The 16,404-nt window shown below is 40.2% G+C and overlaps 1 protein-coding gene across 4 annotated transcripts in view; it reads right to left on the reverse strand.

Moving 5' to 3' along the window:
• The window catches only part of LOC133641733 (neural-cadherin-like), a 342,738-nt gene that overhangs the window by 106,951 nt on the left and 219,383 nt on the right, over positions 1–16,404 (reverse strand). For all 4 annotated transcript variants that reach the window (XM_062035681.1, XM_062035679.1, XM_062035682.1 and 1 more), the window contains exons 17-22: positions 13,248–13,531; positions 10,140–11,748; positions 9,392–9,485; positions 5,210–5,394; positions 3,984–4,213; positions 2,560–2,837 (exon numbers count right to left, since the gene is read on the reverse strand). In XM_062035681.1, coding sequence (XP_061891665.1) covers positions 2,560–2,837; positions 3,984–4,213; positions 5,210–5,394; positions 9,392–9,485; positions 10,140–11,748; positions 13,248–13,531 — 2,680 coding nt within the window. The remainder of the gene's footprint in view (positions 1–2,559; positions 2,838–3,983; positions 4,214–5,209; positions 5,395–9,391; positions 9,486–10,139; positions 11,749–13,247; positions 13,532–16,404) is intronic.

The raw sequence follows: 16,404 nt of genomic DNA on the forward strand, positions 1-16,404 counted from the left end.
CTACACCAATGACAACTTTAAAAATATAAATAGGGGGGAAAAAACGAGTTCTGTGCATCCCCGCTTTGAAGACTATGCCTCTGACAAACGTGTATGTTCATGTAAATGGAATTAAATTAGATTTTCTGAAGTTGTGTGCATAGAGGGAAGGCCCCCGAGTTGGACTAATCCCCCTGCCCTATATTTATTTAATCTGGGCATTAGTGTTAGCATGGAATGTACTGCATGCTGACTCCACTGAGTCTCATGGAGATCAACTCATTTTAAAGACGTCTCAATAATTACGGGCGCTCCTGCCAAGTCGCAAGGTTCATAATTTATGGTAATGGCCAGGATGCCCAGGCATAACCTAGGTTCTATTTATTTTATTGATGTCAAACGATGATTAAAAAAAAATAGGATAATTAATCATTTTGAATCTAAATTATACATGATTTATCAAAGTAAATTACATCCGTGCATATTGCAAATTACGGTAACTTTAAAAATGACCCCAATATTTTTGACACAAATGCAATTTCATTGTAGGAATGTTATACACAAACATTTTTTAAAGTGTTTTATTTGAATGCACGCCATTTATTTGCTCAAAACTTGATGATTTTTGCCTTTTCTGATTTATAAACATTGTTACAATGTTGGATATGCATATTAAACAATGACAAAACGTCAAATCCTAAGGTTCATGCATTTGAGTGTGAGCTTGCACACACCTATGCCCGCTGTGTTTTGCTGGCTTTTTTTTTTTTTTAAGGTTGGCTACATTTTGACTTCACAGTGAAGTGGACGTACTGATTATACACAGAGTACTGAGAGCCTTCCTCTCTGCTTCAGGCTGTGAGACTATTATGGCTTCTATTCATTCTTGTATAATGCCCTCCTCCTTGCTCTGAAGTCTATAGAATAAATATCTTCATGTTTATTTGTACATACAACATTTTACACAGGACTATTTTGTCAGGATGGACCAGTGCAACGCTAAAGTCTGACGGCGCCATTACGGTTTGAGGTAACACAAGAGAAAGTAGGATGAAATATTATGTTCATCTAATCTTGGCATGCTAACAATAGCAGACACGTGTGAAATAGAATAACATAAAGGCTGCTAAAAGCAGCTTTTTGCAATGTGGCTCTGTATCAACCAAAGAGTGGGCAGGTGTACCTAAAGTTGCGACAGGCAAATCTACGTAATGTTTCTGAAGTTAAATTTTGATCGTGTCTGGGGGGGAAAAAAGCGGCGATGTTCGTCTTCAAGTACAGTACAGGCCAAAAGTTTGGACACACCTTCTCATTCAATGAGTTTTTCTTTATTTTCATGACTATTTACATTGCAGCTTGTCACTGAAGGCATCAAAACTATGAATGAACAGATGGAGTTATGTACTTAACAAAAAAAGGTGAAATAATTGAAAATATGTTTTATATTCTAGTTTCTTCGAAATAACCACCCTTTGTTCTAATTACTGTTTTGCACACTCTTGGCATTCTCTTGATGAGATTTAAGAGGTAAATAGTAAATAGTCATGAAAATAAAGAAAACGCATTGAAATGAGAAGGTGTGTCCAAACCTTTGGCCTGTACTGTACACTGAACAGTGTACATTTTCAAAGTATAAATTATGATAGCCTTGGAGAGGGTGGGTCGTGGTTTCATTTGCAATATGTGAATGCTTGCAGACAAAGTAGGTTATAAATGTGATTGTGGAGCAAAATGTATGCAAAACGTATACCAAAGCATATCCAATATATATTATCTAGATTCTAGAACAGATGGAAGTGTTTTAATAGTAGATTAAAATCATCATAAGTCCCCTTTAAGTCTCACCCGGGTGTATTTTGAAGCGTAAAAATTGGCCCTAGAGTGTGAATGTGATTGTGAATGTTGTCTATATGTGTTGGCCTTGCGATGAGGTGGCGGCTAGTCCAGGGTGTACCCCGCCTTCTGCCCGAATGCAGCTGGGATAGGCTCCAGCACCCCTGCGACCCCAAGAAAATGGATGGATGGATGGATGGAATTTGCCACAGAGCACAACAGTCAGTCTCCTCACTCATAATTGCACTGACCTAATCACTGGCCGTATAACAACCAGTGCAACCTTTCAAGTCACTATCCCCCGAGTTAAGTCTGACAACAAACTGTGTTTATACATAACTAATGTGGTCGTTTTTTTGTGATTAATCGCATGTGTTATTGCGTAAACTTTGACAGCCCTCATTATTTATTCTTTACTTTCAGTATTTTTGCGTATTTTCCGTATCAGTATTTTTGAAATCTTTAAATGTTGCAAAGTGGAAAAAATAACCTTTGCATTGGATAGCTTTTTTTTTTACGATGAGAACAGTCAAAGTCTGAAAGTGTGAACATCCTGCTACTCTATATTCAGCTGATGACACTGCAGAGCGGCTCCAGCAAGTCAGGTCAACGTACGGGCGAAAGAGATATTTCTCATGAGAAGTCGTCTTAGCAATTTTGGCCTTTTTCCCAGAATTCCGCTCTGCCAGTGTATCTAAGGAAGCATGAAGAGAGAGTAGTGCATGCCTACTCTGGTTTTGTACTAACCTGTATCCATTATGGGCGTCGATGCAGGTCCCCCCATTAAGGCATGGATTATCGGAGTAGGAAGAACAGCTTCGGTGGGTCAACTCTCTGGAGCTGCACCCACAGACAGCTGAGGTCGTCACCTTCACCGAGACCAGGGATAAAGCATCCGAGTCCACAAGGGTGGGCAAATCACCAATGCTCAGCTGTGTGAAGCATCCGCCCCATGCCTTGCAGTCGGCGTGTATGCACTCATCCACCTGCACTTGGTTCACGTTGACACGCAGCAGAGACTGCAGCTGCAAAGGGAATTGGGAGGGACAAGGGAGAATTACATGGAGAGCATAATATCTGTCAGCAGCGATACGAGGACTGGTATTGCCAGAGTTGACAGTGATGTGAAGTATTACTGTAATGAACACACGGAAAAATAAAGATACTGTAATCTTATCTGCATTCAGTGTTCTAAGGGATTGTTGAAGCAGCGGTGCATGTTTCCCTTTGACAGGGTAATTAAAGAATGCACATCCAAACATGGATGAAAGACAGTTTTGGGGGAAAAAAGACAATAAGTTAGACAGGAGATAAATACCCTTTTATCTATTTCAGCCCCCAAGTGTATTGTTGAATATATGATATTTATTCTTATAAGTTCAAGTACCACTGATAGTCACACACACTAGGTGTGGTGAAATTACCCTCTGCATTAGACCCATCCCCTTGTTCCACCCACTGGGAGGTGAGGGGAGCAGTGAGCAGCAGCGGTGGCCGCGGTCGGGAATCATTTTGGTGATTTAACCCCCAATTCCAAGCAGAGTGCCAAGCAGGAAGGTAATGGGTCCCATTTATTTACAGTCTTTGGTATGACTCGGCCAGGGTTTGAACTCACGACCTACAGGTCTCAGGGCGGACACTCTACATGTTGGCATTTAAGCTAGCTAGCGATTAGCTCACAAGCTGCTTCTCCATGAAATGTGCAGTACTGTCCCGCTGTGAGTTTTTAAAAATATTTCAAATTAGAAACAGTAATACTGACTGTCCGGAATTTTTGGTTTATCATTATGACGCTATTCATGACATGTCTACTCCGATTGAAAAGGCATTTTTTATCAAGCTAAAACAAAGTCATAAAATTGCACGGAGACAAAATGTATACATTTTTGAAAATGTATCTAAATTTAAAAAATGCACAAAACACTAAAAACACACAAATGGAAACATGAAATAATAGTAAAAGCTGTTATGACAGATGTACAGTTTTTCTTACTGTAAAGTGGACACACAAAAAAAACTGAGAAACCTTCGTTTTCATCGTCATGTATTTGAAAATCAAATTACTGTTTTAAATACAGTACCTGAAGCTCCAGCATATAGTCTATAGTAAGGGAGGACACACAAGGGGCCTTATGGTTCTTATAATCAATCATACAAATCAGTGCAAGTACCTTCTTCTTATGAACATTGAGAAACCCATGCAGCTTCTCCGAATGCATGTAGCCCGAATCAGACAGCACGTAGAAATGGATGTCCAGTCTTTCCTCCCCCCTGTTGGCTATGCTGAAAATGTTAATGCTGCCCGGTCTGACAGACAGGGTCTCAGACAAGAAGTCCCAGAGTGTCTCCAGCCGACTCTTCCTCACGACACGAGAGTCGATAAAATCTTTTGTGGTTATGCCTTTGGGAGACAAAGAGAGTACGAGTTCAACGAATGGCTCGTCAATGACAACCACAGAGTTGATCAAAGCCTGCATAGTTGCTAATTGCATTACACCCAAGTGGTATTCCTGCATCTCCCACTATTGATCCATTTCCATCATAAAATGTGCTTAAGAAGCCACGGCGGAATTATTTGATTTCTACGTGGAAACAATTATTAGTTCTGTTAAGACTTTGCATTAACCACACTATTAGTATTATGTGATCCCAGAAGCAGACCGTTTTTCTGAAAATACCATTACTAAAAAAAAGAAAAACACAAAAAGTGGAATAAAAGCGCATACAGGTGTAGTAATGTAACGGAAAAACATTTTCATTGTAAATTAGTTTTGTGAATGAAAATGATCAAAATGGCCCTCGCATCCGTTGATTTTTCACTGTATGGCCCTCAGTGGAAAATGTTTAAAAACCCTTCCTTTAAAAAATGCTGTCAATATATTGCATTTAGTTTGCACAATCAATCCCTTGTGGCCAACTTCCATTAATATATGGAGAATATATCATCTTTAATCTCCAAAAATGACGACCGGGTGTCACAGGCTTCCATAATAGCCTTCGACTCGTCTCAGAATGGCTTTTAAATGTCAATGACTTTACCTGACACCGCCAATTTGACCTTTATCACTCTGATTTGTTGCTAGAAGACAGGCAGAAAAATTAACACTGTTACTGCAAACACTTCTAATAGCTGTTTGAGCTGTAATAATATAATACTATAAAAGCCCCAAAGTATACTTTTTCAGTCTGAGCTGGATTGATAACCTGATAATTACTATCTGAAAAGACCCAATCAGCTTCTGCTGCCTCTTTCAATATCAGCTTCAAAATGAAATTAATCAACATGAATAAGACATATTATTTGATTGTCTTTTGTTAGTCATTGGATTCAATTAAAAACCTAAAAATGAAATATTGTATTTTTATTTTGAGCAGTGATGTTTGTGTAGTTGATTACCAGTCAATCGTAGTGAGGCGGATGACAGAACAGCTTTTTCTTCGAGATCTCTCACATGAACTCTGACTCCAGATATCACATCGGGCCACACGCCATCCGAGACCCCAACTCTCATCCAGTAACTCCCTGCCGGAGTGTTCTGTCGCATGGACAGCATGCCTGAGCTCTGGTTCAAACTGAAGTATCTGTTGAATGGGAGAAAATGGATAACATGACAGAAAGTCAAGGTTTTATGACTTCTACGACGCTGGTGTTTGTTAACTAGCTAGTTAGCAGGGATATACAAACGCTACATAAACAAATCCCACAAACATTGTAGAGCAGTACAGCACTCATGTAGTCAGGAAATACAGTATTAGCATTACATGAATTAGGCACTGCCTCGTGTGGTTTCTATTATATATCCATTCAGTGCACTCACCCTTTGCACAAAAACTTAAGTTAAACTTTAAGTCCCAACCATCGAAATGTGTCCCCTGCATTTGACTCATCCCCATGTTCACTCCGTGGGAGGTGAGGGGAGCAGTGAGCAGCATAATGCGCCGCGCTCAGGAATAATTTGGTGATTTAACACCCAATTCCAACCCTTGATGCTGATTGCCAAGCAGGGAGGCAATAGGTCCCATTTTTTTTTACAGTCTTTGGGGTTTAAACTCCAGTCTCAGCGCGAACACCGAACTGGTACGTGTGCATACGCACTAAGCAGACAGGAATGTTTATATTAGCTTCCTGTACTGTAAATCTCTAAATTTGCACGAAATGTGCAAATTTTTACAAAAACAAAATATAAAAAATGTGTTTAATCATATACAAAATACATTTATAATCCAGTTTTATGAACACATAATATATATTGAATTATTGATTAGTTTTTCAAATCATCCAAACATGTGAGGTTCTGCTTCACCAAGTTGCCCTGATATATATTTATATTTATAACGCTAAAATGTATAATGTGACACTGATGCCATCTGTTTTATCAATAATCTTTCATCCACTCATCAGAGGTAAGTACCTGTACATTTTATAAGTTAAAATGTTTTTAATAAATGTGCGAAATATATCTAAGGCTTTAACCTGGATTGTGTTTGCATGCATTTAGCCTGTTGTCTTCCTTTGTCAACAATGGCAATTAAGATGGGGAAGGATTCTGCAACTGAATCTAATCTAATATTTACAACAGTCACTTTTATTGCAAATGCTGATTTTGAAATTGGAGGCGAACTTTAAAGTAGCAGGAGGTTTTAGAGGGGGAGGAGCAAGCCAGCGTGTGGTGGCGCCTCAATGCAGCAGCATAACGTGGGCTTAATTAGTGTGTCAAAAAGAGACATTTTAATGGACGTACCCTTGTATATTGGGGATCTACTGTCCGATCTACTTGTATGGTATGATATAAAAGTAAGGGGGATCGGTTTAAATCGTTATGTTCTTAGTGGTGGTCTGTGCTCTGCTGAATGCCATTCAAGTGTTTTATTTTGTAGTTAATTTCTAGTCCAGATGTTAAATGCCTCACAGATGGCTCGCTGAAAAGTAGAAACATAAATACACGATGATAATAAATAAATAGCCCTTCTTTGAATTACTCCAGTAAGAAGCAGGCGCAAACTTATTTAAACAAATCACGCACAATTGTTAAAATGGTGGGAAAAAAAAAAAGGCAAATCCTTCCAAAGCTTCTAGCAGCACTTGACAGTTGTTATAGTAACAGTTAGACATTGTTATATGAATAAAACAAAAAGGCAATTGGTATTTCTTATCTGATGTCCTGGTGTATGAATACTGAGTAGTTGCATGAGGTCCTTCAAGGAGTCACAATATGCATGTATGGCTGTTTCATCTCATCAGTGGGCGTAGGTGGGCTGCAAATACTTATGGTAAATATAATATGGTAGATTTTTTTGAATGTAGTCTTGTGCTGATATTTATGGTGTCTACTTACAGTGATATGTTACAGGTGTAGGTATTTTTGCAAAAAGGACAGGCATTTATTACTTGTGATGAAGGAGGAAAATGAGCGAACTGATGTTGCGGGTCAATTTTTTCATATAAAAACACTAAAGTGGAACTGTACTTTTTTCTGGAATTTTGCCAATTGTTCACCATTAATATGAAAGACATGACGACAGATGGATTTTTAAATGCATTCTAAATATTAAATAAACGTAAATAAAAGTCCACTTACAGCGGAGCCAATGGGAGCTCCATTATTCCGCCCATAAAATCCGATAAATGCGCCAACACTAATACATTTACATTTTGTGACTTGAATATTAACCAAGTATTAGTAACATTGTTATTATAAGGGCTGAAGCATACAAACTAATCACAAGCTTGTGTGCTTATGTTTACATCATCGAGTGGTCTGCTGCTTCCTCGCTTCCCTGCTCCCTGTAAATGTATTCTAGATCATAAATCCTGAATCTCACCTGAAAAGTAGATGGCTGAGAATATAAATCGACAAGTTGGGACACTTTGACCGCCATTTTAGGACCTGGAACTGGCGAGAACGACACAAAAAACGCTTATTCACTACCGCACATCCACCTCGTTTCTTTGCGAGGATTATGAGACATGTTTAATCTAAATGGGAATATATGAACGTCGCAGCAGTCGGCATCCTAATGACAGCAGACATTATACAGTAAGCAATGTTTTATTATGTTGGTTGGCTCTCATAAAGTCTGCAGTTAGCAGAAATCAGTGATGAATAAAAAAAACAAAAAACGTGATGCGTTTTTTAAATTAATACTGCACGTATGCTTAAAATGATCAAAATATGTAAATATGAAATGTTATGGTAAATGGGTTATACTTGTATAGTGCTTTTATACCTTCAATGTACTCAAAGCGCTTTGACACTATTTCCACATTCACCCATTCACACACACACTCACACACTGATGGCGGGAGCTGCCATGCAAGGCGCTAACCACGACTCATCAGGAGCAAGGGTGAAGTGTCTTGCTGTGTCCCAACCCCACCGTCGCCAACCGTTATACATTAAATGTGCCTGTTATTACATTACATATATATTTACATAATGTATATACAACCGTAATCGAAGTGTTTGGATGTTTTTTCAGGGACTCTATAGGCAAAATTGAACGGCTGCCATAGGCTCCATTGATGTTTAGAATGCATTAAAAAAAAATCCATCCCTCGTCATAATGATTGTGAACGAGAGGCAAAATTCCCAAAAAAGTGATTTTCCCCTTTAAATACATGAATAATATATTGTGTATTAAGGCTGTCTTCAAATAGTCGCATCGTTGGGCATTAAACACCCCTCGTCCCTCCATGGGAGGCAGATGAGTTGAGTACCTGCTGAGGCCCTCGCGTACACCAGGCAAGTTGGGACGATAAATTGTTTATATTCATAATTGTGTCTTTAAATATTAGTAAATGTTTCTTGTGTGTCCTGCTAACATTTTTGGCTATCACTCCAACCTTCCTAAGCGTGATCGCTGCTTCCTAGTGTGAAATGTCTAAAAACAGATGGCTGTGTTTTAGCCTCCCACATCTCTCATACTCTAAACATTATTTGTCTGCACACAAGAATACGGAGTGTTGGGAGTTTCTACATGGGGTGTGGGTCACTGTCAGACACAGAGCTTGCCGTGCCACAGCACGCCTAGGGCTGGCCAAATCCCGCCATTGGCACCGGAGCTGCACTGTAGTTCTCCTCTGGCAAAGGTAATGATCCTTCCCCAGGTTCACATTGTAATTACTTTTACTTCCTCTACTTAGTCAAGTTTGATGTCTTGTCGGCGCTGCACTAGAGCCGAGGACCTTCCTCAATTATCAAATCCCTACTGTGTTTATGTGTTTGTCAGAGTGGTTTAGCCTTTTTTGAAGTGGAAACAATTGCAAATGTGATCACAGATTTGTCTAATTGTTGACTTCATGCCAAATCAGATTTGACAATTAAAACTTCTTTCTTCTTCAGACGTTTATTTGTCGGTAGTTCTCACAGCTAGTCAATCACATGAGGGGTTTTAGCTTAGTTTTTATACAGAATGCCCTTTCAAAAGCAACTGTTGTCAGGAATCAAACCAATGCCCTCTGCGATGAAAGGTAGAAGTATGCACAGTTACACCACCAAGGACAAAATAGATAATAAATAAATAGATTTTATACAAATCTGATTTTTTTTTTCCGAGACAAATTAAGTGCAACTCTTACTTGACTGCACTTGTCTCCAGCGTGTATGTCTTGTTGTCCCAGTCATCAAGATCTGGCGCATTGACCTTCCCCAGTTCTGCATTTGCCATCCTTCCTGTTTAAGGAAAACACATCCGCACTTGTTTTTTGAGGCGAGTTCTGCTGATGCCAACACTTATCTCCTTATCTTGCATTCTTGCGTTTGTGTCTACTAATTATGCTCATAACTGTGTAGCCCACTTCTAGAATGAACAGTCTCCCAGCGCTCCACTTCAGAGAGTGTAGAGCTTCAGGAAGCCGGCCTATCTGAGTATGGATTATGGTATTATCAGCCTGCGGTGCCAGAGTACTGTAGCTTGGTAAACAATGGCAGTCTCGGTGAGTCACAGTGCTTCTTTTTTCCACTGTTACCAGTACATTAATGCAGCTGTGTGTGCAAATTAAACACTAACAAGCTTATTCAACTTACTGCAAAGCATATCAATTTCTTTGCAAAAATAGACCAATGATGACCTCCACATTGTATTGTAATATCCAAAGGAGCCTTGGGTTGGTAAGACAAGCAGATACAGTGCCATTGAGACACAATTTCAGACAGAACACACAATTGAGATGCAAAAGGATGTGCACAATTGTAATTCTAGACCACTCTGAGCAGGTATGGGGTAAAAACATTTCCTTTCAGATGTAGCCTCATTTTCCCTTTTTTCAATCTCTGTAGCACAAAAAAAGGAAAGCTGAAAGCCATGAGAGAAAATTATTAACTCACCCTTGCGCCTGTACACGTAAATATCTTTCTCCCCTGCCTGATGTGCGTTATCATTTTGGTCACCAATGGTTACAGTGAGTGTGCTTGTGGCAGTCATTGGTGGATAGCCGCTGTCAATCATAATTACTGGAAGGAGGAATTTGCTTTGCCTTTCTCTGTCGAATCTTCGCAGGGCTGTGAGTGTGGCTGAGCCGTTCTTATGATCTTGAAGGTGAAAGTCAGCTGAGTACACTGAAGGAAGGGAGAGCGAGAAAGGGGACCCATGTTCTGGTGAATCTCTATCCACAACATGCAGCAGAGTTGAGCTCATGTTGACCCAGACCACTTGTGGAGCTGGACTGTTTTCCCAAACCACAGGTGTGTAAGTTTCCTCCAGCTCTGGACCGTTGTCATTCACATCTAACAATGGCAAGTAAACTGTGACACTTCCTGTCAGCGCTGGTATACCTTGATCTGTCGCCATGACAACCAAGTCATAACTAGTCAAAGCTTCTCGATCCAGGGGCTTGGCGACTGTAACAATACCAGACTGACTAACTGTAAAATGTTCATAGGGGTCAGACTGAGGAAGAATGCTGTAAAAAAGATCCCCATTTGAACTAGAGTCAGGGTCGATGGCCATTACTTGGATGATAGTGGTTCCTACAGCTGCGTCCTCACTGAAAGGGGAGAGAAGATAAGAGCTCTGGGCAAACCCAGGGGCATTATCGTTCTCATCCTCTACTAGAACCAGACACTGAATAAAGCTAGAGAACTCAGAGTCTTGTACCTTTACAGTAAGGTTGAACATTTGCTCTCCTGGCTTCTCAAAGTCTAGCTTCCTCTTCAATCTAAGAACACCCATTTGTTCCAGTCTGTGACTGACCATGTAGAACTGTTGCTCTGGGTCTCCATCCACCACACTAAATTCCAGTTGACCGTATGTACCAGAATCAGGGTCCATGGCATTTAACTCCAGAACAATAGTATCCACATCAGCATTCTCAGGCACACGAGTGCCACACATGTCTTCTTGAAACTTTGGTACATGGTCATTAATGTCTGTTAAGACAATAGTGGCAGTTGCTGTACTTGTCATCCCTCCGCCATCACGGGCCTCCACCACTAGCTGAAGATTCTCCACTAACTCCCGGTCCAGCCCGTCAGCTGCCACTGATATTGTGCCAGTGCTGGAATCAATATAAAAAAGGTCTTCATTCTTTGGATTCTGCATATTGTCAATAATCCGGTAGGTTAGGATTGCATTCTGGCCTACAGCGGCATCGTCAAGGTCTAAAGCTGTCATTTCCACTACAAATGTTCCAGGAGACGAGTTTTCCGCTACACTACTAAGGCAGTTATCGGGCAGGCATGAAAATGTGGGTGCATTGTCATTGATGTCCCACACATTGATAATAACATCCGTAAAACCGGTTAATCCCTCGCCCTCTTCGTCAGTTGCCATGACAACAAAGCGCCAGACGGCACGCTCTTCCCGGTCCATAGTGCGCTGGGCATACATCTCGCCCGTGATGTCATTTATCATGAAGTGGGACTCTGCCCCCTGGCCATGGATAGAATACCGTATAGCGCCCTGGTCAGCGTCTTTGTCTGGGTCAGTGGCTGTCACCTGCAGAGATAATAAGCATATGAAAATATATTCATTCAACTTACCAAACTCCAATTACAAGTGTCAATTATCTCTTTTTGGCTGCCTCCCAAAAGCAAAACAGCTGACTCACTTTTGAAGGCTTTTTGTTAGTTTTTAAAATTGCCTTTTTGCTTCTCACCACTCTTTCCTAACCATGCATGTCAAAGCAGTGAAGATTTATCACAGTTGTTTATGTAGACAAAGATGCTCAGTCCCAAAACATAAAGCAATAGCTTTTTCAAGTGGTAGGTAAAAAATATGTTGTTGCAAGTATGATTAGTGTTAAGTAGGATTCAGCGTAGACCACGATTGCAGTTGTTTCAGTATTTACAGTATAAACACAGTACTGTATATAAGGAGGAATGCCGAATATGGTCCTTTATATAGGCACCGACCGAATTCCAATCACTTCTACCGTGTATCGATTCACGTAAAATAAAACGGTGCCATATTTCAATACAGTTTGTTGCTTGCGACGTCACACCGGCTGAAACACTTAGTGAGGAAACAAGCACTCAGAGCTGACTCAGCGTAACTGCCTCTAGATAATGTTGCAATTTTCAAAGCCAACAAAGCAAGTACAGAAAACACTCGGACGTAGAGTAAGGCTCCAGTTTTCCAGAATGTGCTAGTTTGATGCTAATTGGCTTTGCCATAGACATGCCAAAGATTAGCATTAGCGGTGTTACATGGTGATGTCAACATCTCCAATTTTAGGATGCAAACAGCAAGTGTGTAATAAATACAATACTTAGAGTATAAATATTTTGTAGTGCGCAACATAAGGTTCGACTGGCACATTCAGATTCATGGCAAAGGGTACTTCCATTTACGAAACACACCACAGCCTACACAATACTGCCATCTAACGTCTTGGAATTGCATACAAAGTCTACTATATGATACTTGCAAATGAGACTCAGAAATGTAATAAGAAAACAAGATATAACAACTGGACAGCACAGGGGATCTGAGCAGAGGATGTCGTTGTGGCTTGTGCAGCCCTTTGAGACACTTGTGATTAAGGGCTATATAAATAAAATTTGATTGATTGGTTGATTTTTAAATGTTCCATTAAATAGTGAGATGTTATCATTAAACAATTAACATTAACAACACATTCAAAATAATCTAAAATTGGTACTGTTGAGTATATACAAGTATCCATTTCCAGGTACTGGTAATTGGTACATTATTGGTTCAAAAGTGAAAAGTATCCATATCTTATCTATCATAATATCTATCCATACATTGTTATCGTGATTTTCCTGTACACAAAGGGTGGAGAGTGAACCTATCACAATATTGTTTGTGTGAAAGTTGGGCTACACTTTGGTCAGTCAATCACAGTGCAAATCCAGAAACCACAGGAAGAACATACAAAATGAACCAGGAACCTTCTTGTTGTGAATCAGCAATGCTAACAGGTCTGCCAACCAATTGTGTAAATGCGCCCAGGAAGAATTCCAGCATCTCACCTGTAGTACAAACACTGGGGATCCATCAAGTTCCTCTGTGACTGATCCATAATATTCGTTCATGGAGAACACAGGTGCCTCATCGTTCTTATTCATCACTGTAACCACTGCAGCAGCATAATCTTCCCACTTTCCGTCCGAGGCCAGAACCAGCAGTTTGTACCTTTTCTGCTGCTCATAGTCCAGTGGCTGTGTAATGAATATTGTCCCCACCTCTGGCTCTATGTCAAAAACACCACCTTTGTTGCCAGACGTGATCTGGTAGCGCAGCTTGGCATTGGCTCCTGTGGCAGGACGCACAGAAAAGCATAAATTAAAATAAGAAATGGCAGTCCTGATCTGTGCTAAACAGTTTGTAATCACTGAGATAAAAATACATTGTGGTGGCATTTTTTGAGAAGAAGGCTGCATTTTGATGGATGCGATTGGCATACTTGCCAACCTTGAGACCTTCGCATTCGGGAGATTGGGGGGGGGTTTGGTGGTAGCGGGGGTGTATATTGTAGTCCGGAAGAGTTAGGGATGCAAGGGATTCTGGGTATTTGTTCTGTTGTGTTTATGTTACGGTGCGGATGTTCTCCCGAAATACGTTTGTCATTCTTGTTTGGTGTGGGTTCACAGTGTGGCACATATTTGTAACAGTGTTAAAGTTGTTTATACGGTCATCCTCAGTGTGACATGTATGGCTGTTGATCAAGTATGTCTTGTAGTCACTATCGTGTGTATGCAGAAGCCGCATACCACACGTGACTGGGTCGGCACGCTGTTTGTATGGTGAAAAAGCGGGCGCGTCGACAGGTTGTAGAGGACGCTAAAGGCAGTGCCATCACGCCACGCCCTTAATATTGTTGTCCGGGTGAAAATCGGGAGAAATTCGGGAGAATGGTTGCCCCGGGAGATTTTCGGGAGGGGCACTGAAATTCGGGAGTCTCCCGGAAAAATCGTGAGGGTTGGCAAGTATGGCGATTGGATACAGAATCAATTAAAACAGACATTTTATTCGACAGCTCAATAATGTATTCTAAGTCCCTGCAAGATGAATACTGAAACATTCTAAAAACGAAAAAGGACTCTTTCCTGAATAACATTTGAGCACAATCACAAGGATATTACACTTAATTTCCTACCAGACCTTAACATTAGTAGGTTTCCGTATCCCCTCCTTGATTTGATTACTTAATTAAATGGAAACTTTGTGCCTCATGCAGTCTGCTTTAATGCCACAGTAATTTGAAAAAAAAAAAATTGACAAAAGGAAAAGTGAGATTGGTGTTGTAACAATACCAATATTTTGGTACCTGTACTAAAATTATTTTGATACTTGTTGGTACTTTTCAGTATTTTCTAAATAAAGGGGACCACAAAAAATTGCATTATTGGCTTTAATTTAACAAAACATTTTAGGGTACATTAAACATATGTTTTTTATTGCAGTTAAGTCCTTAAATAAAATAGTGATCATACTAGACAACTTGTCTTTTAGTAGTAAGTAAACAAACAAAGGCTCCTAATTAGTCTGCTGACGTATGCAGTAACATATTGTATCATTTATCATTCTATTATTTTGTCAACATTATTAAGGACAAGTGGTAGAAAGTTAATTATTAATATACTTGTTCATTTACTGTTAATATCTGCTTACGTTCTCTTTTAACATGTTCTGTTTACATTTCTGTTAAAATGTAATAATCACTTATTCTTCTGTTGTTTGATACTTTACATTAGTTTTGGATCATACCACAAATTTGGGTATCAAGTGCTCATGTGTCCAGGGACATATTTTCTGAGTTTATAAACATACTATACATTTAAAAAAAAAACGAAAGAAGATGTGATGACAAAAAATATCGACATAATCTTAGTAGTACTTGATATCATTACAGTGGATGTTTGGTGTAGACCCACCAATGGCGTTTGTTTACATTTTGATGCCGGTGAGCTACGGTGTGTAGTGAAGCATGCTTAGCTATTCCTCGTCCTTCAGGGATGATACTTGTAAGGAAATTACTTTATTTGTCGCCATGGAGGCGAGGATTAGGGATTTAGAAGTCGCCAAAACACTGCCGACGGCGGATGGACGTTAGCCGCTAGCTAGCTAGCCATGTCTTAAAGCACCTCTTCCTGAGGGCGTTTCAGTGTTATAACTTCACCTTTATAGTTAGTTTTCAAGCCAAAATGCGTCCGTTCTCCATTTTCTGTCTACACACTGTGTCTGCTTGTAAGTACTCCGTGATTGTGTCCCGTCGAACATGCTCGTCTGCTCGTAAACAAGCAATGTCATGACGTGACGACGACACGGGGGGTTGCGGGACCGGTACGTTTCAGAGGCGGTATAGTAGCCTACCGAAAATGATTAATTCGTATCGCGGTAGTATAGTAATACCGGTATACCGTACAACCCTAAATGAGATAGTGCACACTGATAGTGTTGTCGAGGGACTGGTTTTAAAGCCCTAAGAGACGGATAAGGTGACTGTTTAAACGTATTTCTGTGTTTCAATGGAGACCATCCCATTAAAGGGTTTAACACGTATAATAATCTCCTGAAATGTACAATATTTGCTGTCAACCACCCTGTTGGGTTAGAGTAGCGCCAATCCCCTAATCTGAACTATTAACACAACTCAGGCTGACAAAGTGCACTGAGCCTCCCACTGAGATCTGGCAAGCTTACAACGGTCAAACTCAAAAATGAGTTTCCAAACAAGACAGATTTAGCATGCAAGTGAGACAGCGCAACACTTTAATATTGGCGAGTCGATGTTATTCCACAGCTATTCATCATTAGTGAGGCAGGCCGGTCAAATCCGCAGCCCTGCTTGCAATAAATACTTGATTAACGGACCTAAACGTGTTTTATAGAGGGATCTCAGTCTCCTACTACAGCATATAGAGGATGAGCAACTGCTTTATTGCTCAAATCCCACCCACCTGCTGAGTGGGAGCTTGTCACTCTTTTTTGGAACATATGTGCATCAGTGCATTACCAAAGCGTGAGAGCTGCTAAATCCAGCGCACCAGCATGGTTTCAGCTCAGTCAAGATCGGATAAAATTGCTCAAAATGGGTCAGTACATGCATATTTCTCTCCGTCTTAAGAAAAAAAAGTCCCTGTTTGGCAGGCTGACACCAGTGTGGTATTTTGCGGGAAAAGGTAC

The sequence above is a fragment of the Entelurus aequoreus genome, linkage group LG24 (genome assembly GCF_033978785.1).
Source record: "Entelurus aequoreus isolate RoL-2023_Sb linkage group LG24, RoL_Eaeq_v1.1, whole genome shotgun sequence".
In the NCBI taxonomy this organism is placed as follows: domain Eukaryota; kingdom Metazoa; phylum Chordata; class Actinopteri; order Syngnathiformes; family Syngnathidae; genus Entelurus; species Entelurus aequoreus.